The sequence below is a fragment of the Sander lucioperca genome, chromosome 15 (assembly GCF_008315115.2).
Source record: "Sander lucioperca isolate FBNREF2018 chromosome 15, SLUC_FBN_1.2, whole genome shotgun sequence".
In the NCBI taxonomy this organism is placed as follows: domain Eukaryota; kingdom Metazoa; phylum Chordata; class Actinopteri; order Perciformes; family Percidae; genus Sander; species Sander lucioperca.
The window spans coordinates 13,482,172-13,510,025 of NC_050187.1; the positions used below are offsets into that span (position 1 = coordinate 13,482,172).

The 27,854-nt window shown below is 42.7% G+C and overlaps 1 protein-coding gene and 2 long non-coding RNA genes across 5 annotated transcripts in view; 1 reads left to right on the top strand and 2 right to left on the bottom strand.

Moving 5' to 3' along the window:
- Positions 1–26,582, bottom strand: part of ptk7b (protein tyrosine kinase 7b) — a 78,520-nt gene extending 51,938 nt beyond the window's left edge. The window contains exons 1-2 of one of the 3 annotated variants that reach the window (XM_031284267.2): positions 26,253–26,582; positions 25,966–26,131 (exon numbers count right to left, since the gene is read on the bottom strand). In XM_031284267.2, the coding sequence (XP_031140127.1) occupies positions 25,966–26,086 (121 nt within the window). In that variant the 5' untranslated portion in view covers positions 26,087–26,131; positions 26,253–26,582. Of the gene's footprint in view, positions 1–25,965 lie in introns of all 3 variants that reach the window. The other 2 variants (XM_035992262.1, XR_004895207.1) reach the window with 2 other exon arrangements.
- LOC118493221 lies at positions 610–14,854 on the top strand. Its single transcript, XR_004895209.1, has 3 exons — positions 610–620; positions 12,150–12,154; positions 14,709–14,854. It is a non-coding gene; the product is annotated as an uncharacterized LOC118493221 (long non-coding RNA).
- Positions 1,337–5,814, bottom strand: LOC118493220. The gene is made up of 3 exons (XR_004895208.1): positions 5,640–5,814; positions 3,105–3,116; positions 1,337–1,349 (listed from the first exon to the last, which is right to left on the bottom strand). It is a non-coding gene; the product is annotated as an uncharacterized LOC118493220 (long non-coding RNA).
- Positions 26,583–27,854: the final 1,272 nt, after the last annotated feature.

The window sequence follows — 27,854 nt, forward strand, 5'->3', positions numbered from 1 at the left end:
TGAGGCACCCCGAGCATCCCTCATGCATCTATCTGTCCAGGCAGCATCTTCCAACAGCCGTTTCCACAGTAACCGTGGAAGGACAGTGATCCGCCAGGGAGATTGGGGACTCGCCAAAGGTCAATTAAGGGTAATTTATTTTTGCTGAGAGGAGCGATGATCCTCATATCTTCAAGCAGTCATCCCCCCGGTATGCTTTTTTTTTTTTTTAAGGATTAATATTCATTCACCATTGACAGATCCCTTTGCCTGCTGTATTTCTTTTTTGTATTATACCGACTTGTTGAAAAATTGCTTTAGTGGGTCACACTTCCATCAGAGATGTGCATAAAATGATTCTGGTTTTCCTTTTTTCCCCAAAAGGCAATCTTAAAAACACTCTGTAGTACAAACTCTTTCTCAAACCAGAGAAAAAAATGGCAGTTTGCGCTCAGTCTCCTCATCGATGCTTCTTTACCCTTTTTGTGACAACAGCCCTGCAAGGACAATCTAAACTCAATCTAACGTTTTGTGACCTGAATAAGACCGCAGTCGAGACGATGCCCAGAGGCCATTTCATAAAAGAGAAATCTAAGGCAATACCAACTGTATGGATGTTAAGTGTTCCCCCGCCTAGCCCTGTCAGCCCATTGAGACGCTCCTCTCCTAGGGTTAAAAGGCTACGGTGTCAGTGAGGGCCAACAGTAAGATGGTTCAATGCCACATGAATGTTAAGGATGCTTTCGACAAAAACTGCACCACCATATTGACCTAAAACCCCGGCCAAGTAGCCAATAGCAAAGCAACTAAGTGGGTGACCTGTCCCCATGGCTTATTAAACGCACATCTCTCAACAGCACATCTAGAGAAATCACAACACGCACAAATATTTCTGCACGACCCACAATGCAATCTGCCGGCATCGGGAGATACTATACAGCTAATTCAGGCAAATGACATTTACTGAAGAGTTATTTAGATGCTATCAGTAGATGGGGTCTTTGTGCTAAGGGGATTAGCGCCACCGTGCCCAGCGCTGAAAGGCGTCTTTGTGGCTGTAGTCTTTAGCGGGATGGGAGAGCGGCTCAGATGCCTGCGTGGAGGGTGTCAGTTATCAGGGATCCTGCCATGCCTTGCTAATCTCTGGCCCCGCAGAGTTCCTGAACCCCAGCCAGCGTGTCCTGCGCCAGCCTCTAGAGTTCCCTTAAAACAGAGGGACAATGATAGGTATTCAGGGAGAGCCACTGGACTGTCAAGCGCCTCTCTTTGAGTGAGCAGCATAAGGGCAGGGGGAATCTAAAGCACCACTACTGCTTTAGCCACCATGAGCACTCAATTGAGACAAGCTTTGATCATATATATATATATATCTTTCTCATTTGGTGCAATTTCTCTGCCACAGAAAACAGGCATTCAGCTGTGTTTACTGTTTGTGAAAAGAAAGGGCGAGGATGTGAGATTACAGTGGATATGAGATGACTGCAAAACTGCATTAGTGGAATGAACATCAACAAGCTAATCTATTTTACATCAGTACTGGGAAGCTCGAGGTACATCTCAATTTGATTAGGTTTCTATTCAGGGTGCCAACATTTTATTACAAGACTATTCTTGATGCATCTTAATTTCTGATTTCCACAATCCAAATGGTTTAATTTTATAAACAAGACTATTAAACACTACTCGTTCTTTTTATATTGTAGCTTCTTGTACTGTGCATACTCTTAAAAGTTGTACTCATAAAGCACTACATTCTAAAATTCTGATTAAGGAGTTGTTGGATTAATGTCCAATAGTTCACACAAAGCTTCCAAGAATCAGTTATTGTCCCCACCTCAACTTTACATACATTAATTGGAGTTTCTAAAGAACTGTGCTTTAACTACTTCATAGAGAAAAAATCTCCTTGTTTGACGTTAAAAAAAGTCAATTTACTTCAGACACAGTTAACAGTTTAATCAGTTTTCTGCCTACAGTATCGATCCAAAAGTAATGCAAAATACCTGCAGGGTACACTGGTTAATGGAAAAGTGGGTCACAGAAATGCAGTGCCATATGTTCCCCAAAGATCACCACTGTTTCACACTCCCAAACACTGTGTGCGTTATCTCTGATGTTTTAATGAAATGTAAATGAGTGGGAGGAAGGGAAAGAAATGCAACACAGCTGAAATTCTCTTTCCAGACATGCTGAAGTTTTAGGAGTTTGGGCGGTTGGAAGAGTGTGAGAGGGGTTGCGTGGGGACAGAGGGAGGAGGATAGGAGAGACAGTAAAGGAGAGAAAGAGGGGAGCGGTGGATTATTGCGGCCAAATGAAGAGATGATTCATTGAAATGTTGAATTCATTTGTGGCTGTCAGTTTCTCTTTCACAGTGTGGTGTTAAGAGTGTGGGGTGTCTGCCCCCACCATTCCCTGGATCCCACCTCTTCCTCCACATGCCTTGGCCCAGCACAGCTTGGCTCTCCTCAGCCCTGCATGGCCTCCTTTCCACTCCACTGGGAAGCAGACATGCAGAGGACTATCGTAAATGATTGGCTGCAGAAACGTACAGACCAGCATCTCATCTCCTCCTCCGCAGGTCTCCCATTGTTCTCTTCACCTGGTTTTACTGTCTGGCATGATGTGTCGTGACCTCCCCCCCCAGTATCGGCTCAATCCTGGTTCGGCACACATCATCTACCTCTTTCAAAGATGCAAAGAGCTGGGCAGATTGTGGTCCGGGGTTTGTTACAGTAAGCCAAGTCCCCGTACGCATATATCTAATCGCCCTAACAGTTCTCTGGCTTTTAAAAAGAGCAATAAGAGGTCAGGCAGCTCGCTGCAACGACTGGGCTATAAAGTAAGTTCAGACTCTGTGCTAACTACTCTGAGGAAGTGCTAGGAGGTAAAATACTGCAGGGTAAACACAGAGTTGAAGGCCTAGACAGACTCAGCTGTAGTTTAACTCCAGAAGCACAGGGATCACAAAGCGTATTGGTCTTGACAGCATTGAAGAAATGGAAGTCTCTTTCACTGAGCAAGCGTTGGGGACGCGACACGGTCAGGCAATCAGGGACAGCGCGCCTGTAGCGTCCCAACAACAACCCCCGACACACACACACACACACACACACACACACACACACACACACACACACCTCCTTTTGGCACTGCGGCGGAATGCAGCCGCTAACAGCTCAGTCCCATCTCGGTGCTCACCGAGCAGCTAAGTACAATGTCTCCTTTCAAAGGAGACGCTCAGATGAAAGAAGCCAAGTTAATTGCCTTGGCTACAATAGAAACCTCCCTGTAAGGCCATCCCATTTCCCCTGGCAATTAGGGCTCACTTCCCCCCACGTACTCGTGAACAAGCCGTGAGGTGGACACTCGTGTGACTGAGCTGTGGCACGAGGACAAGATTCCACCGGTCATCTGCTAGTTGTCTTTAGAGCACAAGATATCAAGATATCATTCCACTGAAAGTTGAGCAACGATAGCATTAAATTATCGCTCAACTCAAAAGTGAAATGCTCAAAAAAGTTAATTGCCATTGTTCATTTGTTATCAGGCTTACATGTGTGGCTTCATCAGAGCAGAGTTAGCTGCCAAAGGAAAAGAACAAAAATCCTAAAAAGCCTTGCTATTGAAGCTGGTAGACATGTAGAGATTATTTCCGAAAACTTCATATCTACATTAAAATTTTTAAAAACAAAACAAACCGCAGACATCCCATTTGGTGATAGAGCTTATATTTTACACCAATAATAGCTATGTGGCTCAAATCACAAATTATACTTTCTGTCTGCATAGCAGCAAGTAGAATTTTGTTATCTGCCCATTCCACGAGTCTGCAGCCCAAAATGTAAAATCCCATGGACTGCGCACAGACTGCACATTTTTGGACAATATTCAGGGCCTTTACTTGTTGTTACACGTGAATTGTGACATAAGAGTACAGAGAGTCGTGTTAAGCAGGGAGGACAGAAGATAAATTAACTAACGACTCTACAGTAGGGATGTCATTCATCTTATCCAGAATTACTTGCAACAAGTAAACGATGAGAATGTAACAACTTTCCTACTACAAAACTGGGAAAGCATAGGAAAGAAAAGGGTTTCAAAGGACGGCTTAAAGGGAGAAGTAGAACTACAAAGGTGTGGAATGTGGACGTGTTTGGCGTCTGATAACAGCAAATTCATCATCGACAGACTTTCAGATTACTCAGAGTTGTTGTAAACCAAGGGCATCATGTGCATTTGCCTCTCTGTCTCACTGTGAAAAACAAACCACTGTGAACATAATTATATGGTGAGAACACTGGTTAACCAGCTACAGTGGTAAGGCAGCAGTCATGGAGTTTTTTTTTTCCGATGATTAAAGCAGAATAATTAGCTTTAATTACTTCCTGCTTTACACACCATCTCCTGCAGGTCATGCACACCGAGAATGAACAATGTTTTGCTTTTCCCAGGATTTAGGCTGAGGGGATATATGGGCAGGAGTGGGGGGGTTGGGGAAGAAGACAGGAGGGGGGTGAGTTTTCTTTACCAGACTCTTCAAAACAAAAGCATAGATGTAGGATCTGCTCACGGTTATAGTAAGAGCTAATAAGGTGCAAGCATGGGTGTGTGAAATGTGCACCTACACAGGCACACATAGGGCATGTTCGTCAGCTTAAACTAAGAAGGAATTGAGTGACAAAAACACCTATTATGGGCTCATTTGTATGTACATCACAGCCTCTCTTTGTATTGGAGTAAGATGTGTTGAGGCGCGCTTCTCTGCTCCTCAATGAGAAAGTTACAGCCCTGCAATACCCAGCCCCCCTTTAAAGCCCTTGAATGAGCCCACTACACTGGTTCTGCTAAAATCCTGCACAGCATTAGTATGGGTAACAGCACGCTCAGAGTGGGACGTGTAACACACATGGCATGGACAAAACGCCATGAAGAAAAGGGATTGGCAAGCACTAATGAAATGGTTCAATTAAACAGCTGCACTCCAGCAACCACCATCATGTTTCCAACGATAGACATAAAATCATTTGAATAAATCAAGCTGGTAGTTGGGATTACATAATCAGATCACACGTATTGTGTTGCATTTTTGAGTGCAACGTAGGGCAACTAACGATTATTTTCACAGTCGATTAATCTGTTGATTTTTTTCTCGATTAATCGATTGTTTGGTCTCTAAAATGTCAGAAAATGGTGAAAAATGGGGATCAGTGTTTCCCAAAAGCCCAAGATGACGTCCTCAAATGTCTTGTTTTGTCCACAGCTCAAAGATATTCAGTTTACTGTCACAGAGGAGAGAAGAAACTAGAAAATATTCACATTTAAGAAGCTGGAATCAATTTTTTTTTACTTTTGTAAAATTACTCAAATCGACTTATCGATTACCAAAATAGTTGGCGAGTAATTTGAGAGTTGACAACTAATCGATTAATCGATTCATCTTTGCAGCTCTAGTGCAACAACCCCTCTTGAGGTTTAAATTGGAATATATATATACAGTACATGAGGATGTTCTGCCCAATATACACCAGACTGTGTTGCTTATAGTGAATAATGTGGATTAATAGAGACTAATGTATGGGCATCTTTTTAGCCACACTAGCACCAGGGTACTAAGGATGGCAATGTCATTCAGTCTGTTGACCACTTTGGTGCAGACATACACTCACATAAAGGATTACTAGGACCTGTTAAATTTCACGTTAATGAAATTATCTCATCAACCAATCACATGGCAGCTGCTTCAATGCATTTAGGGGTGTGGTCCAGGTCTAGTCAATCTCCTGAACTCCAAACTGAATGTCAGAATGGGAAAGAAAGGTGATCTAAGCAACTTTGAGCGTGGCATGGTTGTTGGTGCCAGACGGGCTGGTTTGAGTATTTCACAATCTGCTCAGTTACTGGGATTTTCACACACAACCATTTCTAGGGTTTACAAAGAATGGTCTGAAAAAGGAAAAACATCCAGTATGTGGCATCCGGGGGGGCGAAAATGCCTTGTTGATGCTAGAGGTCAGAGGAGAATGGGCCGAGTGAGTCAAGCTGATAGAAGATCAACTTTGACTCAAATAACCACTTGTTACAACCGAGGTATGCAGTGAAGCATAGCATTTGTAATGGTGTGGGGGATCCCTTTCGCCTTCAGAACTTTCTTAATTCTTTGTGTCATTGATTCAACAAGGTGCTGGAAGCATTCTGTAGAAATGTTGGCCCATATTGATAGGATAGGGTCGAACACGGTATTAGTATGGTGTCCCTAATAATCCCTTAGGTGAGTGTATATATTAACACGTTGGATGGATTGAATGCGATTTTGTGCAGACATTCATAGTCCCCAGAGGAGGAATCATAGTGACATTGGTGAATCCCGGACTTTTCCTCCCGCGGCACCATGAGGTTGACATTTTTGGTTAAGTGAAATGTCACAACAACTATTGGATGGAATGCCATGAAATTTGGTACAGACTAAGGTTGTCACGAAACCAGAATTTTGATACAATACTAGTATAAAAAAACGATACTTGATACCTCTTTCAAAAAAAATTATTTAAGTCCTGAAGCACCTTTTGCAAATATTTTACCTTTCCCACTGCATCCGCCTCATAGGCAAAATATTGCCAAACAATACTCCTACTATTCTTTTTCCCTGCTTGGCATTAGTTCTGGACTTGCCGTGGCTAACTCTAGCTTGCTTCTTGAGTAACGGTGACAGGTCGCTCGCTGGCGGTTCTAAAGTCCACTCGTATGGTGCTGCCTGCTTGTGCTTCTGTCTCCAGTCATGTGGTGGGTTTATTGCAAGAGAGAATAACATAACAGCCACAGGTTAAGGACCAGTTCATTTTCTTCCCCATTGTTTCATCTACGCAGCTTTTGGTTGAAAATATAAGCACAGATCTGTTCTCTTGGATTCAGTACTTTCAATACTATTGAATGGAGACTGCATCGTTTAAAACACATGGTATCGAAAAAGTATCAATGTCAAAGTATTAATACTTTAGAAGGCCTTGGTACAGTCATTCAGCAACCCTTCATTGATTATGTAGAGGCTACGCAATACACATCCTCTTAACTCTTTGCTACAATAACTAGGTTATACCTAATGTGAGATGTCAATAATCACTATGTAAAGCAGCTTTGTACCTTGGTTAATATTTATACTGTATAGTCTTGTTAAAACACCAGTATAACAAATAAACCTAACTACAACTAATTATTCATTATGAATTGATTAACAAAGTAATACGAAATGTCAAAAACCAATCGCCATCATAAGCTCCCAGAACTCAAGATGACATCTTCAGATTGCCGTTTTGTCTGAGAATAACCTAAACATGTTCATTTTAAACCCCTATATTTGTTAAAAAGGAACCAGCTGATTTTTGCTGGATAAGTACCTTATGCAATGTACCGGTAATGTAACTGTCTGTTAATTTATAATCAATGATCAATGTGTTGACTTTTTTTTCATTTAATTATCAATGCCCCTACAGGAAGAAAGACCAGACTGTTTAGTGGAAGACCATGCATTTTCATGCACAGCAAAACGGTATGTCATATTTTTATATATGAAGTTTCACATACTTATCCTGCTACCTTTGTGTTTAGTCCTGCGAGATCCCATTCTGTTACTGCCCTCGAGGTTTATCCACTAATAGCCCAGGTGAGTCAAGGTCCACTGGAGAGCTCGAGGACTCTTGCTGACTCCCTTTTGGTCTCATTGGCTGATCAAAGCTTTCTACGACTGATGGCTCAGACTGTGTATTCTTCTGACCCAATATTAACAAGCCCAGGAAACCACACTCCCACCAGCAGGAATGCCTGACACACATTGTCTAACTCTCCCAGACACCCCCCCCCAAAGCTGTATCAGCCACAGGTTAAGTGTTTCTTCATTCTGTCTGTGTTTAGTTGAAATGCAGGAGGTAAACATTTAGAGTGCTCTTAACTATGACAAAAAAAAGTTGTGGTTTCGGAAAAAAGGCATTAAAAAGAAACTCATTGAGTCCTGTGAGTCACACTTGCCCTCGGCAAGCATCTCCAAAGACTTGACAACACTAATTCGTCATGTATTTAGCACATGCATGGTCACAGTGAAACCAAACAAGAGCTATTCTATGCATTGCATGCATGTGCATGCAGGGATCACTAAAGGCAGGAGTCCAGGCACTCCGACACGACGGACGGTAATGAACCTACACGCTCTCCTCAATCGTCATCCATATCTATCAATGACACGCGGGGAGCAGATTAGATGGACTGCATCCATCACCTGCCTTACACACTACTCCTTCAGGCTTTCTTCCAAGGAAACAAGATCTGTAGCACTCCATTTCCCTGTTTGGTCAATTTGGGAGGAGGTGTTTTAGAACCGAGTGCAGCTGTGGGCACAGCAGGGCTTGTACTACTGTGCCAGAGGGACGCACTAAGGTGAGATCTGTGACCCGTGAAAAGTAACTCCTGCTGCAGGGAAATCTCCACTTCAATTTACCACCTGGCATAACCCATCTCACCTACACACAAATGTAGAGATAAACCCAAATACACATTACACCTGAGGACACCAGGAACATGAGATCCCAGGACACGCAAAATCAGCGTTTCCTTGGCAGCACAATTTATTTAAACTAGAATACAGAAAGACCTACAGCAGAGGGATCTCATTATAAATGTTGGCTTCAACATATCCCGCCTGCTAGTACTAATGGACTACTTGGGCTCCAAGCATTAAGTCTTTAAAAAGGGGGCTGAGACTACATTTCCGGACTGAAATATGAGGCTCTTATGTCCCTGGAATTTCCAGTTTTTCATAACATATAGTAACTGTTTGAAGGAAGAAAGGGAAATCTTTCTTGCTCTTTAATCTGTGTCATGTCTTTCGAATAGTCAAGCTTATTCCTAAAGGGGACACACAGAATGGCTGTTGTGTTTTACAGACACCAAAGGAAACTAAATTAGCCATAAATTCAAGTGAAAACAGCTCTGTTCAAGCTCAACAGCTGTTGTATCTGTGAAAGTGACAAATTAAACTAGGCTTAAAATCTGAGCTTAAAATAAGTATATCGACTCTACATTCAAAATGTCCCACATTAAAGCTCAGAGGACAGTTGGTCGCTGGTAATCACTGACCCTAAACCTACACCAAGAAACGCAGCACAATAGGCTTTCTGAAAATGTTATTAAAGTGAGAGATCAAAAAAGGTGGTTTTATAATATAAGCTACATGTTTAGGCCTATATAGGAGGGAGTTTGTGATTTATTGTCTCTTGATATTATCACGTGTTTGAGCACTGGACATTGATAGACATCGCTTCATGTTGAAGTACACTGATTGGTATATCCTTGACCATAGCTCTAATTACATGGTAATCTCCTTTAACAGACAGCAACAGCTACTCAAAACTTTTTATCCCTCCATGTCACCCCGAGGCATCCCCCTGTAACATAAAGCTTTGTCACATCCCTCCGCCCCTCTGTTTCTGCACTGCTGAAAGCCCCTGAGAAGCTGGCTGTGGCTGCAGAGAGGCAGCTCACATTTCAAGACAAAGCCCGATCCTCTGTCAGAAAGGAGACACTTTCCAAACCGGGCCTGCCATTTATCACCAAGAACCTGTTTTTCTGCCTGCTCCCTGTCTCACACCTCTGCCCTGAAAAGCTGCCCGGCGAAGTTGCCTTTCGACAGTGTGAGACTCGCGGATTGTCAGGGGATCAAGCTCGCCGAAGCTTTACCGTTTCTGTGCACGACTGCACAATGAGCAGATGCCATCTAAATTACCTCTGCTCTGTCTGCTTTGCCTTGAGAATTATGCATTTTGTTGACAGTGTGGACAAAACAAAATCTATTACACTGTGTGAAGGTATGCAAGGTGACGCGGACTTTGTTTGAGTTTCACACAAACAGAAAGAGAGGGGTCGAGGAGCCACTGATAGCCACTGCGTTAGCACAGTGTTAGTTTACTAAAGTTTGGATAAACTGTATTTTCTGAGGGCACTTTTGCCTCGTAGTACAAAGAACACAAGAATTTACATTCTGAGAGTTATCAACATTGCAACAGTCCACTTTTGTCTGAGTAAACAGACAATGTAGAGCAGCTGAGGCTGTTTAGAGAAAAGTGACAATTTGTCAGGATTTAAGACCTTGTTAAATACACAACATGGCTGCGGCTGGTTAAGATGGAGTTTCCTGTGTGAAATTACACGGTGGGGATAATCAGATAATGACCCTGTAAGGAGTAGATTTACCGTGTTTAAAAGGTGAGAGGTCATGTAATACAGAAGGCCCAGTGTTTCAGGACTTGAGGTTAAAACACGTGTCTCGACCTTTGATCATGAAGCTCCAACTCTGTCCGACACGTTTAACACCAGGGTCAGGCTTATGACTACAAAGACTGGGGCTTTCAACTGAGGGGCAGAATAGCCGTTTTCTAACATGCAGTAACAAAGAGCCACTGATCCCAGCAACTGAACTTCACTCTTGAAAGTCTGAAGGCACGCCCAGCTTCCCTGCACTGCTATGAATCCATGAAAATACCTTTCTGACAAGCCTGCCACTTAGAGCTTAAATGAAGAAAAATATCAGAGCTCTGTAACTTAATACTATGCTGTCTGCAGTAGCAAATATATTCTTTTACCACTACCCACCTCTTCCCTGTGGCATGTAAAGTGCAAACCTCTTGAAACACGCTTCACTCAACCAACAACTTACAAGCTAAAGCAAACATTAAATGTAAATCCACAGGCTGGTCCAAAAAGGTATAAGACGTTTTTTTGTTTATTTTGCAGAGCGAGCCGTTATTTCATCTGCATTAGCATAGTTCTGTTGGAATGTGTCCAAAAGAAACAGCACACTTCAGCTCTGTCTCCTCACATACCTTCAGTCAACCTATATTTCAGATTCATGCAGCCACCTGCTCATCGGCGTCGCTATGCGCGTTAACCCAGTTAAAAGGAAAAGGCATTACGAGCAATGTACTGTCTTTTAGAGAGACGAGAAGTGGTGAACAGTCGGAGATGCTCTTGCGGTCTCTCAAAGGGCGATAACAATGTTAAACTGCAGCTGATTGATGCAAACTGCTTAGACCATGTGCCAAAAATCACATGAAAATCATTAGTGCAGAATTTCCCCCAGGATTCACTCATTTATCATTCCTACAGCATGTAGAAATGCTCTCACTGAACCGAGTAGAAAAGAACAGAGCCTGGAAGAAAGAAAAAAAACACAGAGGTTTCATTTATAAACTGAAAAAATCTAATTGCTTGAAGCTTCTTTGGGAACTGGTCTTCGTCATACAGTAATATTCCATCATAAAAACACTGAAAATGGGTCATTGTTTATGGCATGCACTGAGTAGTCTGGCAACACTACATTTAACAAGATCTAAAACAAAAAAGCATTTTCACCAAATAAGAAGCATATGGTTTCACATTCAATTACAGCTATGTTCTCTCCGGCTCACATTTAACAAGAACCACTTGTTCTCCACGGAACAGATTCCAGAGGAATCATCTCGCCGCACGGCTCAGTGTAACCTCAGGAACTAGCCACCTAAAAGCAGCCCTCATTCATAAAAACAGACCTTAAAGAGACATCAGACACACCACAAGATCCTGTACAGTGTTTTCTGTTATATACAGAAGTCATGTTCAAGACTGAATCACTACATGGGCAGTTAATCATCTTTGGCTCATAAAAACAATGTAAAAATGGCAATATGTCACCACTACATTTAGCTGTCAACAAACTATAAACAATATGGCCGAGTGTCAGTTTACAATTACTACAATAATCAAATTGAAAAATCTGAAAAACAGGGTTAATCTTAGCATCTGATTTAAACTAACCACAAATCCATGTTCTTCATAAACAAGTGAAACACACAAGCCTTGGCCTAATACTCTGGAAAGCCAAAGTAGTATTAGCAGGACTCCGCACGCAATTTCTATATGAATGGTGACTTGTGCAGGTTTAAGGCATGCTTAGTAAAAACTGAAGGGAGTTACAGGAACATTTGTATTGTTCAAAGTTGAGCTGCTATAATATATAGCAGTAGCTTCTTTTTTAATTATAACACAAGCAAACAAACTCATGAAGTCCCTTGTAAAATAAACAAATTACTACTACAATTTATGATCCAGCAACCACAAAGCACTAAAGTCTGACCCACAGAGGAAATCAGAACAGGTTCACAGGATCAAGTTGGTGAATGCCAGAAGGAGCACTTCGGGGGCTTCACCTCCCTGGACAACAGGGTGACTGGGAGGGGTCTTTTTCAGTTTCTTCCCAAACGCACACAGTCTCTTTTACACATGCATGTGATGTCGTCAGGGACGTAATTAGCTCCACCACAGTTTTAGTGGTCATTGTTTTGCTCGATGACAGTCCTGTGCCAATTGAAAGGTGCTCCCCTTGACCAAAGCCAGTCCAATCTCCCTCTGGAAGGAGTTACTGCATCATATTTTTCTTTGTAGAAAATCTGTAAAATGTCTATTCAAGTACCTATTGTCAAAACTTCAACCTTCAAGGAAGCCGTCTTTGGTGTGCCCCTGACCTTTAATCATTCCTTACAGTTTTAAAGCTGACATAGTTCTGCTTAAGAGCTCACACTTCAATCTGTAGTGGCTTAAACCCAGTGTCTCTTCCTCACTTAGAATCAGGTTAATGCTTGTTAAAGTCCATCTGCAATGAAACCTGATCAGGTGTGTGTGCGTGTGCGTGTGCGTGTGTGTGTGTGTGTGTGACCTTAGCTCCTCTCTGAACCTCTAACCTCTCCTCAGTCTGATGTCCTCCAGCTGCCAAAATGCCTGCTGAATTTAAGGTCTTCATCAGGACCTTTTTAGAAGCACAGTAAACCACTGTCCAATTTTATGGACTCACCCACCAAGAGCACGCTGCCCTAAAAGTTACTTTGATATACAATCTGCAGCCAAACCTTTCACTCATCTGATTTCCAGCTGTGAAATGAAAAGCAGGAGGCAGCTCATGTCCGACTTGTGGATGGAAAGTCATGTTCAGGTTGTCTAGTTACTTTGGGAAATGGAAAAAAAAAAAAAAAACATTCTCTCCCAAGTTAAAACTCCTTGGATGTAAAAAGCAACGCTTCCTGCATTCAAGTTAATGTGTGTGCCTTTATCTGCCTCCCAACCTTTCAGAACATAATTTAGACAATCTTAGGCGTCATGACGATGCTGTCTGGGGCATTTTAAAGTTGTTCACAGTAAGCCAGATGCGGTCTCATGAAGGGTAAAAACAAAGCCCAAGTGCACTGGTTACTCCTTCCATAAACATGTGCGTAATATAGTCAAATTTCCAAAGTAAACCAAACATTTACCAGAAATAAGGAACAAAGTAATGACCTGAGGAAAGGCCGGACTTTAGAGAATCCCAAACGGCAACCTCAAAGTAACACGTTTCTAAAAAAAAAAAAAAAAAAAAAAAAACTTATGTGAGTGTAAGTTTGTGAATGTGAGCGTTTACTGAGGGAAACGGGGGTGCTGGGGCCAACAGCTCTGGGAGACTCGGGTCTTTAATACACTCAACATATTCTGTGAACGTCTCTCACCGCTTCCTTGCACTGGGGAACTTGCTAATGTTTAATGCCTTTTGAAGAGCCACAGAGTTTAAAAAAAAAAAAGAGTTACAGAGCCAGACAAAAAAGAAAAACATCAAACAAAGAGAGTGGGGGAGGAAAAGCTGCAGGACATGCAAATCTTTCTCTTGTAAGAGATGAGAAACATTTGTGACGGTCTCTATGAATAGTGTTTAATTCATGGCAGCCTTCTTTCCGCCGAAGAGTTGTCATGTTCAGCCCCGGCTGGCTTTAAATCTGTAGACTTGCTTTTCTGATAAGGTGAAGTAGTAATCCTATAGTTGCGAATCTGCGATATTTCTATGAGATCCAAAAAAGTAAACACGACAGGGAAAAACTACAGCTACCATTTGATGCACCTTCTGTTTTTGTTGTGCGTTTGAGGAAAGCTGCGAGGAGTATTCGACTGTCACTTGACACCGATACAGTTTGAACATGACATATTTTTAAAAGCAGACAGGAGGGTTTCTCTACCCTCTTTCACCAGAGGGTAAGGCACCTGCTGTTCCAGAGGTGGACAGGAGTTCTCTCCCGTCAAAGCACGCCACAGTCGATGTGAGTGTTCAAAGAGTGTGAGGGAGGAATAGAAAAGGAGAGTGAGGAAGCGAGAGCAAGAGAGAGAGAGAGAGAGGTGCACCCGGAGCTCGTGTGTCATCTGACCTCATTTTAAGATGGACCTGTGAGGTTGTAGGGAAGGCAGGGGTGTAGCTTTCACTGCAACCTTTTCTTTGCTCCCTCCGAAATGACAGGACGGGAGGGCACACACAAAGGCAGAGTAGGACGTCTGCCTGGAAACCATCCACGGAGAGATGAAAGAGCCCCGGTGAAGTCATGGTGCAAAAACGCAACTTGCAGAAATACACAGGTCCATCTCTGAATAATGGCAGAGAGTATCGTACCAAAAGACAGAGAAAGCCGAGACACAGAAAAAGTTTGGTCCATCTCATCTTCTCATGTGTTACAGGCAGCATCACAGGCTTTGCGGTTTTTCATGCGGCAATGGACTCACTTCAAATGTTATCCCAGGATGAAGAAGCATCACCAGACGTGCGTAAAAATGAGAAACAGAAAGAAGAATGAATAAAAAAGGAGCAAAAAGAAATCTCTAATTTAAGAAACTGCAAAATGCACGGGTCTGTGGTTGCACAGAAAGCTACGCTGGCCCGACTCAACACATACTGTATATAAAGCATCAGGTCTACTTTGTTGCCTGGTTTCCTACGGAGTCCAATCAATGATGGTGCATCCCAGGACCAATAAAGCACTCACTATAACATGAAAGACAGACAGATATGTACCCACAGGTGCACAAGCTGCATGTGTATATCAAACTAACACATGCACATGGCCTCAGTCCGGTTTACATATTTTTTAAATTCCAGAGGCAGTGAAAGCCCGGTTCATTCAGAGGCACTGGGCCCCCACCCCCCACCATCTGCACCACAGGAAGTCAACAGCCAAACAGCTGTCTGCCTTCTTTTGCCAAGGCTGTTGTCCAGATCCTCAGGGAGACCGCAGCCTTTGCCCTCCATCCTGACCACACACACACACACACACACACACACACACACACCCCCGGCCCCATGGTTCACGGTGAGGAAAGACAGGACCATGGCCCTCTGTCTGGGTCCTGACCTAGATGAGGACACAAAGCAGCGGTGAAAGCTGTAGCGTGGAACAGGGAGGACGCTGTGGAAATCCTCATCCGCTCTGACGCAACGCCAGGAGGAAACAACCACAACAAAATATCTGCTTCCTCTGGCACAGGAGGGGAGAGCAGGGGACCATTGTCAATTGTCAGACACAACACGGGCATTTCTATCTGTCATCACCTCAGCAGATAAGGGCAGGAAACACGGCCCTGTGCTCCCCAATCAACAAGGCTGTGGTAGCTGGTGGCATCTGCACAGAGCAGCCCATTGTAGTGCTGTGTATCATTTTTGTATTATTTGGTGTGTTTGTCCTCTGTGGGGATCGGCCAATGTGGGGGTTTTTGAGTGAAATACTGATATTGTTGACTGAGGCTGTACATTTCATTTCACCCACCTTCCATTTCATACCTGCCAGGACAACAATATACTGACAACAATAATCAGTGTACATTTTTTTAATGAAATTTGTCACTACACGACATTTTGAAATGCAACTGTTTTGATCATCGAATGAACGTGCAAGTAATTTCTTTTAAGCAAAATGCCAAATATTTGTTGTGGACTGTTGGGTCAGACATTTATTTCAGGCGAGGTGGGTAGTCGCCACTGTAATTTCATGCAGAAACTGGTACAAAGTTATCTTAAAATGTGTTCGGTCATTAAAATTTAGCAAGTTTGTAATTCAACAGGGTAGACTGCAGGCATAGACAATATATAAGCAATGCATCCAAGTGTCATCATAAAGTCAAAAAGTCTCTCATCAAAAGTTGCTACCAGTAATTTATTTAAAGAAACTTTTATCCAACTTGCCGGTCTGTGTTTTCCAGCCTGTGCAGATATTCAGATATCTTTTTACTGGGCCATTTTCATGTTTAAAAAAACAACAAAAAAACAACGAAGTTTGCCCCTCAAGACATTTATCCTTGGCAGAGTGGAAAATCTTTTTAAAAACAGCTTTGAGACCGTGCAGCACTAAAATCCTCAATGGAAACCAAGAATAAGCATGTTTATAACGCGGTAAAACAGCCAGGGTCGTTTCGATCAAGTATACTGTATACACACAAAATGAAATCTGTATGAGCAGCCCCATACCTCATATCAGTCTCCACAACAGAAGCTACATTGTGGAAGGATGGAGGGAATAATGCCAGGCAAACAGGAAGCACCTTCCCATAGCAGATGTTGCAGGGCTAACCTGTGACCTCTTATGCACTGGTAAAAACAAACAAACAAACCAACCAACCCATTTTCTCCTGACAGGAAACTTAGCTATAAAAACATTTAAAAAAAAAACAACCTTTGGAGGCATTTTGGTCAGAAATAGGCACATGTCACAAGCCAGAGCCCTGACACTGAGTAGAGAACCAGACTCGTGTGTGTCAGTACAAACTTAAGATATAAAAACAACGTCCCCACAGTAGGCGTGTGAATCTTCACTGGTCTCACGATTCGATTATGATTATCCTGTCAACGATTCGATCCGATTCAATATCCCGATGCATCACAAAGCTTCACCTCTTCAATATTATTATACTGTATATTGCTACACATGGTTTTCATCAACAAATTCAAGCAGTCAGATATATATGAACTCGTAGCCGCGTTGGATCAGTGGGTAGAGCAGGCGCACATATACTTAGAGGTTTATGCCTCGACGCAGAGGTCCAGGGTTCGAGTCCGACCTGTGACGATTTCCTGCATGTCTTCCCCCTCTCTCTCCCCTTTCTCACCTAGCTGTCCTATCAATTAAAGGCGGAAAAGCCCCAAAAAATCATCTTAAAAAAAAAAAATTAAAAAAAAAAGATATACAGTATATGAACTCTCCTTTTTATTGTATCTGCTCTTATAAAAGACACTTCCTGAATGTAGCGCAGCCTGAACACAGCAGAGAGAAAGCACACCAAAAAAAGGGAGTGACCAGAAAATCATCAAGTAACATCAGTCGGCAATAATAGATTATGGTCTGTCACTGAATCGATGCAGAATCATCCAGGTCTGCATCGTGATGCATCGATGCAATGATTCATTTCAACACCCCTACCCCCACAACTGTGGGCTAATTTCCAGCTCCCTTCCCAAACACTGAGCAAAGAGGTGCAGTTTAAACAAAACGTCCTCATGCAGCAAACAGACTCAGTCTGCCTCTGCTGTGCCATCCCTCTGTCAGAAATGATTAAGAAAACACTGAAGTCTGGCTTCAACGCAGACTCAGAAGGAGGTTCAGTTGGAGGACAGCAGAAAGGAGGATGGGGGGGGGGGGGGGGGGTAAAGGGATTCAGTAGTTGGCATAGCTTTTGAAACCGTAACAAACTGAGTGAAACGGAGCAGAGGAAGGTGAAACAGAGTGCGGCGGCAGCGGAGAGGAAACGAGATGAAGCTGTGGAGGCTGGTGAGGTTATTCAACATAATTAAAACCACAGAAAATAACAATGCTGGCTGTGTAATGAGCTCCCCTCTCTGCTCTGGTAATTACTGTCTACTAATACAGAACAATGCTGACCATAATGTGCTAATGCGGATGGGCGTACTGGCTGCAGAAGCGGAGAATGTATAATCGTCAAACATGGTTGGGTAACAGATCTCGGGTCAGCAGAGGTTTCACTGAACGATTGAGTATGTAGCTAACAAATAAATCTAAGCCGATAACAGAGCAAACTGCAAAAAAGATTCAATCAATTCTGAAAAACAGACAGACAATAACAGAGGAAGGAACAATGATAAATCCACTATTACACATTTTGGGGTTTAATGTGTCTAGAGAGCAGAAACTGAATGAATGAATGAAGCAATGAATGAACGAATGAATGAATTACATTCTGGGACCATGGGGTGCTTGTCCACTAAAGAAAAGTAATGTTGGAGATTTATATTCAAGTTGTGGGCCCATTTTGTTAGTTGGCATTTCCTATTTGTCTTATTCCTCCAGTTAAATCTAGTCTTCTAGTTTATATCTCATTGAGATATTGCCAGCACAGCAGACAATGGAGTTTGATAAGAAGAAAATATTATATACACCCACATATACACACAATCCTATCTAAGTAGCTTGACCAAATATTTCATATATTAACCCTAGCCCTAAATTAGAAAACTAATTAATTAAACTAATTAAATACAGTGACATTTTGTACAATCTTTTGTGTACAGTGTTTTTAGCTCGCACAGACATACTTGATCCTGACTGATCAAGATTGCATGCAGGCGGTATCAGCCATCCCCAATATACATGAAGTCAACATTTTCTTCAAGCTGCAAAACACAAAGAAATCTCCAATTGAACCATCCGGAAAAATGAGTTTTCTTCATCCCCACATTTCTTTCAGGGACAATTTAAAAGGAAAACCTTTAGGAAATTCTTTGTTGTGAAAACAACTGAAAAGATACTGATCCTCCAAAATGTATGAGCTTGGATTCAAAGGAACCGGAAAGCTCTAAAACATTCACAGGCTCCCCGCGCCAAGAGCTGATAAAGCCACTAGCTTAAGTCATACATTATGCTGGCTCCATCGTACAGAGAAAATCCAAGCTCCGCAGGTACAGTCAGGTACCAGGACCGGGCGTTTAACACAGTACAGCCTGCTACGGAGACAGATCTGGCCTTTTAAGCTCTGCTGCAGCCCACAGCGGAAAGACGAAATGCAGCATAAGGAGCACCGCCAAACACAACAGAGAACAAAAACACTGAATGATACAGTAAATAAGCACTGATACCAGGACATGCAAACTACTGAAGGTAAATACATTCTCTCCAAACAACAACTGGACCCTCTGCAGGGTCAGTTGTAGGCAGCTGACCCCCATTCATTAGAAGATCAAACACAGTTGTGAAGGCCCTTCCTATTAAACACCAGTGGCCTTTTCAGCCTGTTTAAACCTGCTGGTGTGGTGGGGAGGAGCTGAGGACTGATTGAGAGCTGCCTGATGTCACTCTGCCTGTGGCCCGTTGCTATGAGGAGTTCATTCAACCTCGGGACACAAAGAGTTAAAGGCTGCTTGGATTATGCAATGGCATGCCAGATGCCATTCTCCTCTCCTGCCCTCCTTTCTACCCCACCTCCAAATTAGGCATTCCTGCACGTTTCGATCAGATGCATTTGAATGCAGTGGCAGCGCTGCGAATGCTTTTGGCACCGGCGTGGGAACAAAACAGGGATTTTGTTTCACTCTGAAGGCAAGCCTGCCTCACCAGGGCCTCACACCTGCCATGCGGGGGTGGGGGGGAAAGTTGTCGTAAGGATTTACAACTGTCGGAGTGGGTTATATCTGCAGCGGCGAACCAACAAAACATCTGTGCGGTTATCACTATCATACAGCAGATAAGGGATCCAGCAGGGGGTTGAGGTTAAAGACGGTCAGCAAATGTCAGCAACTTCATCTGATAAGAGGACAATAATGTCACATTACTGAAGGATCCCTGCCTTTACCTATAATAGCTTAAACTAGAACGGGTCCACCACCTGGTTCCAAGTAACTAATGGCGTTTCTCCACTGTTAGTACCAGCTCTACTCGGCTCGGCTTGACCGTGGCGCCCCGTCCTCTTTTTTCCATTGCGGATTTAGTACTGCCTCATGCGCTAGGCGAGCTTGGCTGGTCGTCATAGCGGCGCCGCAGTAAACTGCCGTGACGACGTAACGCGCCACACACACACAGAACGTCAAAGGTGTGTTGTTGCCGCCACAGCCAGAAGACACATTTTGTTTGAAATGAAGCTGGAGGCAGCAAAAAAAAAAAAAAAAAACACAGCTGGCTAAACTATTTAAAAATGGCGGGTTTGTTCAGGACACCCCCATCTGTCGCTTTCACGTCACCTTTTGATATCGGCTCAGCTCACTTGGAACCTCGACGGAGGCGGTACTAAAAAAAGTACCTGTTGGCAGGTACCAGGGACTTCTTTTCGTAATGGAAAACCAAAAAAGGCGAGCAGAGGTACCATGTAATGGAAAAACGCCATAAGGGGCCATCCACACGGAAACGCTTTTTGGTGTAAACGCACATGTTTTGCATCGCTTTGGCCGATCGTCCAAACGAATCCTGTAAACGCACACTTTTTTAAAACCTGGTCCCAGGGTGAGAAAATTCAAAAACGCCGTCCTCGCATCTTCGTTTAGACGGCGAAGCCACATACTTGCGTATCATCATCGTGTCATCGCCACACCCCTCAACCTCTAGCCTTCGACCTCTTATCCCGCGACGACGTCTCATAACAACAACAACAACGGACTACATGCTTGTGTTCCTGCCCGAGAAGATATTGAGCCTATTAGGGTTACTAGGGCTGTTTGGCTTCTTCTTCTTCTTCTTCTTCTTCGTCTTCTTCTTCTTCTTCTTCTTCTACTACTACCTGTTTGTATACAGCGTGAAAGCTTTATGCGCACGCTCTGCCTCTTCTGTAGCAGATACAGCGCCACCTATTGGCCTGGAACATGAAGTAGCGTGTTGAGTCATTTACAAATGGATCCGTTTGGACGCAAACATTCTTGAAACGATGCCAGGGAGGACGAAGGACAAAGAGAGTCAGCTTCCTGTGATATACAGTATGACATCAGGAAAGCATCAAATCCTCTCATTTGAGAAGCTGGAACTAGTGAATGTTTGGCGGTTTTGCTTAAAAAAATAACTGTGTGTCAATCACTGCTCATACACACGCATTCATTCTCCCTTGTGGGGGGCAGGGCTTAGGAGACCGTTTTGGGCTTTAGCAGAAAGTGGGGAGGGACTGTGAAGTTGTTGATGTTCAAATTTTTTGGCTAAGTCCTGGATCTTCCCAATCCTACCTACAGCACCTTTAAGCCTTGGTAAATTACAAAGCTCTTCTAGCATACTATCCCACTGTAGCATGGTAGCAAGTAATTGGAAACGCCACGGAACAAAAGAAAAAAAACTCTGCATAACATAACACAACAAAGTCAGCAGCAGGGTCGGGGGTGCAGGTTTACCACTCCTCCAGCCCAGACCGGACAGGAGACAGAGCTGTGCCAGCAGGCACCAAGTCAATAAACAACAGAGACCCCTCCAGACAAGACTGGCAACCACAAGGGGCAACAGACCAACTACGACAGGAAAGAAGGAAAAATAGACAAAGATCTACAAGGCCTGACTCCAATCACAACCACAGGGTCCAACAGCAGAGCCAGCAAAACCACAAACACATGAGCCTCAGCCAACGCGCATGAACTCTGTCACATGCACATACACACAGTGCATGGGTCATTAGGTGCAGTAATCAGCATTTAAAGCGAGGAGCTCGGTCCTCGCAGTCCTCGTTTATTTGGGTGTATTGATGACAAGTGGCCAACAGGGGCCACAGAGGGCAGTGGTCATTATGAACTGTGGTTATTTTCCCGGTCTGGACAAAGAAAGGGAGAGATTCCTGCAAAAATTAGCAGGTACGCTTCCTACACAGACATACCAAACATTTAATGCTGCAGCTTGGAAAATATTTAGCCAATACAACATCTTATAAGCTATCACAACCATCGTTCTTTCATTGATCTGTCCCTCTGGCTAGTGAGTGTTGTTTTTGGCAACAATTGATCCTTAACTTCAAAATGATTCCAATCAACACATTTAAGAAACGCCAGCAAAAAACTAAAATGAAGCCAAAATTAAGCATTTTCCCCCCTTTTTGGTCCACCAGTTAATTTATACGTCAGAAGAAAAATAAGCGTAGTGAGGACAATAAGAATAAGAAGGGAAAATGTGTCTTTTCACTTTCAATTTATGCAACCTTGCTTCTCTCTGTTGCATTTCATTTCTGCTCCTTAACTCCGTTTTTTGACATCAAAGAAAAGACGTGATGTGAGTGAAGGCATCATGTAGCTGTCAAATGGGACATCTTTGCTCATGTTTGATTCAACTTAAAGACACAGTACGTACATACATTTATGACAGCGTTGCATGTTTTCAATTGAGCCAGACATGCATCTTCACTAGAGGCTCTTTTCTCCCTCGCTCCTCTTCAAGATCTTCAAAGATGGCAGACCTTTATCAGTTTTGGGGTCATGGGCTGGAGGACAGAGCACCGAGGAGACACAGGCACATCAATTTAGAACTGACAAGGACCACAAATCTGAGATATTGGGTAGCCGTGATTGAAACCCCTGAGAGTGCAAGGAGATCCTCCCCTGGGAGAAGAGCCCTATACACCGGAGTGAGTGCAAACTGCACATATCAACTGGGTGGAAAAGAAGTTCAAAAGGCTTCACCTAAAGCTGAATAAACATTGTCTGATAAATGACCAGAAACTAGAGCCATGAAAGACCTTGGTAAATCCTCCCCCAGTCTCACGACTTGTGCTACCAATCAACCCCCCTGATGTGCACAAACACAGAAGAGAGAATCGGATCTTATTATTCAGCTCTATTCATCATTCTTTTTCTGCTCAGCGCTATGTTTTGTTGTCACGCTCGACTCTGAGCGCGGCTAGCTTTGGCTATCATTGAAACAGCCCTGGCAAATTATAATAATGGCCATATACAGCCTCACCATATACAGTAATAGATCTAACATAACTTCAATTGCTTCTCTACAGGGTTACATGCATCTTGTCTTCCACAGTATTTCAACATACACGGGAAGACAAAATGACGCTACATATTACAATATAAACCAATCCAATATAACACCACAAACCAGGGCTGGGTTATATTGTTGAAATCAATATCACAATATTAATAAGATTTTCCAGAAGCAGTATCTGTTTCGGCGTATATGTCAGCTGGTAAATAGGCCTGTATTAAGAAGCCTTTGCTGACCATTTTAAAGTTGACGTTACATTTAGTTTGTAACTAAAACAGAAACTTGTTAAACGCTAACACAGGATCATATCGCGATATGACTGCAATTCAATCGCGGGTAATATTGAATTATCGCCCAGCACTTACACGACCTGTACTTCAAAATCACTACAATCATGAATCACAGCCTTACTCTGCCATAACAAAGCGACCAATTGGTGTGGTGGAAATAAATAAAAAAATTGGACAACAGGGCCCAGAACAAGAATAGTGAGTTTTGTTTTATAGGAAGAAATAATCGATCTTCCTTAAAATTGTCATGTAATGTAATAATATGATGTATGAATTAGTTACAACAGTTTAATGCATCAACAGCTGTGCATGACAGATACCAATCTCATGCCATGCTCTGTATTGTAATCCACTCAAATGTGTATAAATAAATTCCAACAGTACAATTTCATTTTGAAGACTGTTGTCGACCATAGGATTAAAAAAAACAGCTACCTGATAGTAAACAGACAAATTCCACTCCACACTATATATTCCTGTGTTTATATTCCTTTCATCCCCTCTGAATCTAAGTATTCAGAGAATCAGGACCAGTGTGGAGCCAAACAGCCTCCGGGCACAGCAGGGTTAATAAGAGCCAAGCATATGGATTTTAAAAAAAAAAGCAGCTGTGGGTGGGCACGCCAACAAAATATCCAAAAAAAGGCCCCCATGGTATTTGCTCAGCGGCGCTCTCCAGCTGAAACAGTATGCTACATATTAGCTTAATGGACATTCTGATAGAAGCAGTGGAACCACCACTTAGTAAAACACTGGTCGATTCCTAAATACAGGAGAGCTTCTTCATAACACAGACTTCCTGTAGCCCTTATATTCCTGTGCAAAACACCATCCATTTGTTGACCGGACAACAAATCCATTACACCGATCTAATAATATACACTGTGGTTCGCTACTCCTGCACTTTCGTGACAGTATCTTGTTTTACAGCGTGTTATGGAAGCCAGAGAGAAGATCCAAGTCAAGTAAGCCTGGACTCACTACTGAATTCCATCCAAGACACGTGATTGCACACCTCTAAATGAGCATGAGGTGAATATTAGTTTTTACATAGGCATCCAAATTATTAATGCGCCTAGGAGAAAATGCAGAACTTCTCCAGCTGCACCATAAGGGAGGGAGATCAAAGAGGAGTGTGCGAGTATGTTACTGAAACATTTCACATCTATCTCAGCTCCTCGCCAATAAGCCCAGTCGTTTCTTCTCAAACATACATGAGGAATGAGATTGCCTCGATGAAGCAGGGGGAGACGGGAATGAGAAACACACCGCAAGACGTGGACGGAGGGTGGAAGGAATAATTAGACGGATAGACAGAGAGATGCTGCATTAACATTATGGACATTAACTCCATAAGTAGCTTCCATCTACTCAGAGCTGCTTCAGGGGCACGGCACTGGTCGACTACAAATAGAAACTAGATCAAGATACAGAAAAGCAAAGAGTGGAAGGGAAAAACACAGCCATTACTGTAACCTAAAACTTAAAAAAAAAAAGATCTGGGTAAATATTTGACCACAGTGCCCAGATCCTGCAGATCAGACGCCCCTCAAGAAACATGGTGTGTTTGGTATGGACAGCTTCATGTGGGAATAAAGCCACAATAAAAACACTGTCTCAATCGCTGCCATTTCTGGCCTTTGCAGTACTTCAACATATTCAGAAAGCCCTTTTAAAAATAGGACATTTCTAAAGCAGGCTAAAACACGAGGCTGTCATGACAGTACCTGGCTTGGCTCTATTAATGAATCTTATAAACACAAACCCATTGCAGCCTCCGTCTCCCCTGCTGCCTGCACACAGAGGACACATTCATCCCAAAGTGGGCACCATGAGGAGACTGGAGGGGGGCGACAGACACTTCAACTTAAAGGAATTTTTCAGCCACTCTGGCTATCGCAGCTGGTGTTGAAGGCACAGGCAAACACAATCTGTGCTGGTCTACGTTTCAGTCTACATGTGGAGATCAGATAAAACTGACTGAGTTTTGACATGATGAGCGGTGAGTTAATGAGCCAGATCCTTGGCAGGATAAGAGCATTCCTTGCACAAACTAGGAAGGATCTTTTCATGGCTTTCTTCACTCTGCTAGCCAAGGTTAAGAACTTTTAAAAAGGATTCGACAATGTCGGGGGCGCGTTGCGTCATGTTAATTTTTCTTTTTCTAGCTCTTCTCTTTTGGATAACACTCAGGCAGAAGCTGCTCTCTACCAGTGCATATGAATGGCACCCATGAAAGCATGCCAAGCTGGGGCTCAGAGAGGCAGTTCAAACATGCAAACAGAGCTATGAATATGATAATTTGAAATGGCATATCCATTGTGTTATGTGAGGAATGGAAGTATACTCCTGGGAATACATAATGACATGACAATGCTGCCTTCAGTGATGGATGGAAACCTACCATACCCCTGCTCCAGATTGTTTAATTACAGTGTAAATAGAGTAAAATGTAAACAGACATGATGTTGGTATAGTGCACATTTTTTTCGTTTCTAGTTATATCCTATGGATGAAATCATCTGTCATTTTGAAATTCAAAAGCCTTACTTTCCTCCAAGCTGGGGTTAATGGGGGAGGGGTTCACCCTTCCTTTATCCCCCCCCCCCCCCCCCAAAAAAAACATGTTTTTAGTTTAAACTTTAACTAATATAACCCGCTTTTTTTAAAAAGAATGACAGAAAAAGCAGCTATAACTGTGACTTTCACTCTCTGTAGTCGGCTACTTCTTTCTCCCACAGTGCAGGCAGTAAGCCCAAAGAACTAGGCTAACTGAAACCAGCAACAGCAAATCCTTTAGAAAAGCATGGAGGTCAACGTCGGGGTCTGCTACAATAAGTGTAATTTGAACGTTTTCTTCTTGTTTTGCAGCCTCTGAATGAATGGAGATAAATAGAAATGTAAGCTTACAGTGTGTTTGAAATGTACAGTAGCTTGTTACCAACCTTGTAGAAAGAAAATACCGACGGCGTACAGCTTATCCACCGGTGGTTTTCTCCTGTTAATCACCGCGGGGTTTCTTCTGCCTTCCCTCCGCCGGGTCTCGCTCTGTCCTGGTAGATCCATGGCCGTCTTGGTGCTCAGCGGCTCCCCGGTGCTGTTCTCTGGCGACTACGGAGAGCCGTAGGGCGAAAAGGAAACGTCAAAGAGAGTCGTGCGTCACCGTGTGCGTGCAGGTAAACCAACCCCGTTACCTGCGCAGGTCCCCGGGGAAGCCAGACGGCCCGCTCACCTGGTTGTTTTGGAAACTAGCAGGAACAAGGCAGAAACATGTGGGGACGGACGCTTCGGTCAACAGGCCAGCCAGACAAACGACTTAACGAGTTCAGAATGAGGAGCCCCGCCGAAAGTTTGAAGTTTAAACTTCCAGGTTGGTTACGGGACGGAGGGTTGATGTGTAGCTATATAAGCCGCAGTGGTTCATTACAACCCGGTCTGTGTACCCGCTGTCTGCCTCCCTCCAGAGCCACCGACCGCCGGGCCAGTTCAGTCTTCAACAAGAGGGAGTTTGGCTCCGCGGTGTTTCCAAGTTGGCTTCCTCCCACACTCGCCTGTGTGATTTTTTTTTTTTTTTACACAAGCGTCAAGTGGGCCGAAACAATACACACGTGTTCCTGCGAGAAATTTCAAAATAAATGTTAGAAAGTGTAATTTCCTCCACTTTTTTTTAATTTGTAGCAACCGTGCTTTCTAAAAAAAATAATAATAGATCGTGTATTTATTTTTGTATTTATTTATTCAACAGTTGTTTCATTTCTGTTTAGTTCAATTTCGTTTCCACGTGTGTAAAGACAATATTAGAAAAATCGGTTGGTATAACTACCTATTTGAGCATACTCAACTTTGAACATTATGTATAACTTTAATATTGTTCTAACATTTTTTTTATTTGCCACACTTGATTTTGCACATTTAACGTACATTAAAGGTTGTAATTTCCTGACTTTCATTTGCAAATACGTTTTTGTTTCATATGTTTTTCACTTGTGTTTTGGTGCTGTATTATCAATTTAGCTCTTTTTAGTTAAACAGTGGGCCTACAGACAGACACAACAACCCTCAACAGTTTCAACTATTCTTTGGTTCCGTAGGCCTACAAACATAGTGTCATATACAAAAGAAATGTCATTTTATTTTGAAATCAAAACATCCTGTATCCATTTGAGTATCTCTGATAGTTTGACGTGGATTCCCTCTTTCCCAACAGTGCAGCTTCCGGTGCCCGTACCCGACCTGCATAAGGCATACAACACTGCGACCCCCTGGTTCAACCTGATTACTGTTTACTTCACCTGCACATATACAGAATGCAAATAATGCATTGCAAATAATAAATCCAGTATGCGTTTATGTCCCAAAGATTAAATATTTTGGAAAAATATTTACACTTTGGTACTTAACAGATTTTTCATTGCAAAATTGACTTCACAGTGTCTTTGTCTATGTATGCTATTACAATTTATCAAAATTAGTTTATGTAAATTAGTTTCTTTGTCATTCTACATATGATCCTCTATAACAGTTGGCTCAATAACACCTCTATGTAGGGCTGTGCATTTAATCGGAATTTAATCGTGATTATGATTTCTGCTCCCAACGATCACAAAAACAGAATCATCGAGAAAAACAATTATTTAGGTCATTACGTTTTGCAAGTAAACTCTTCTTTTCCCTTTAGTTCAATAATTGTAACATCTTTCCAGAAGTCAACGAGTAATCGTGTTAAATTATCGTGATTTCAATATTGACCAAAATAATCGTGATTATATTTTTTTTCCATAATCGAGCAGCCCTACCTCTATGTATGCCTATTATGCATGTAGGGACTAACTGT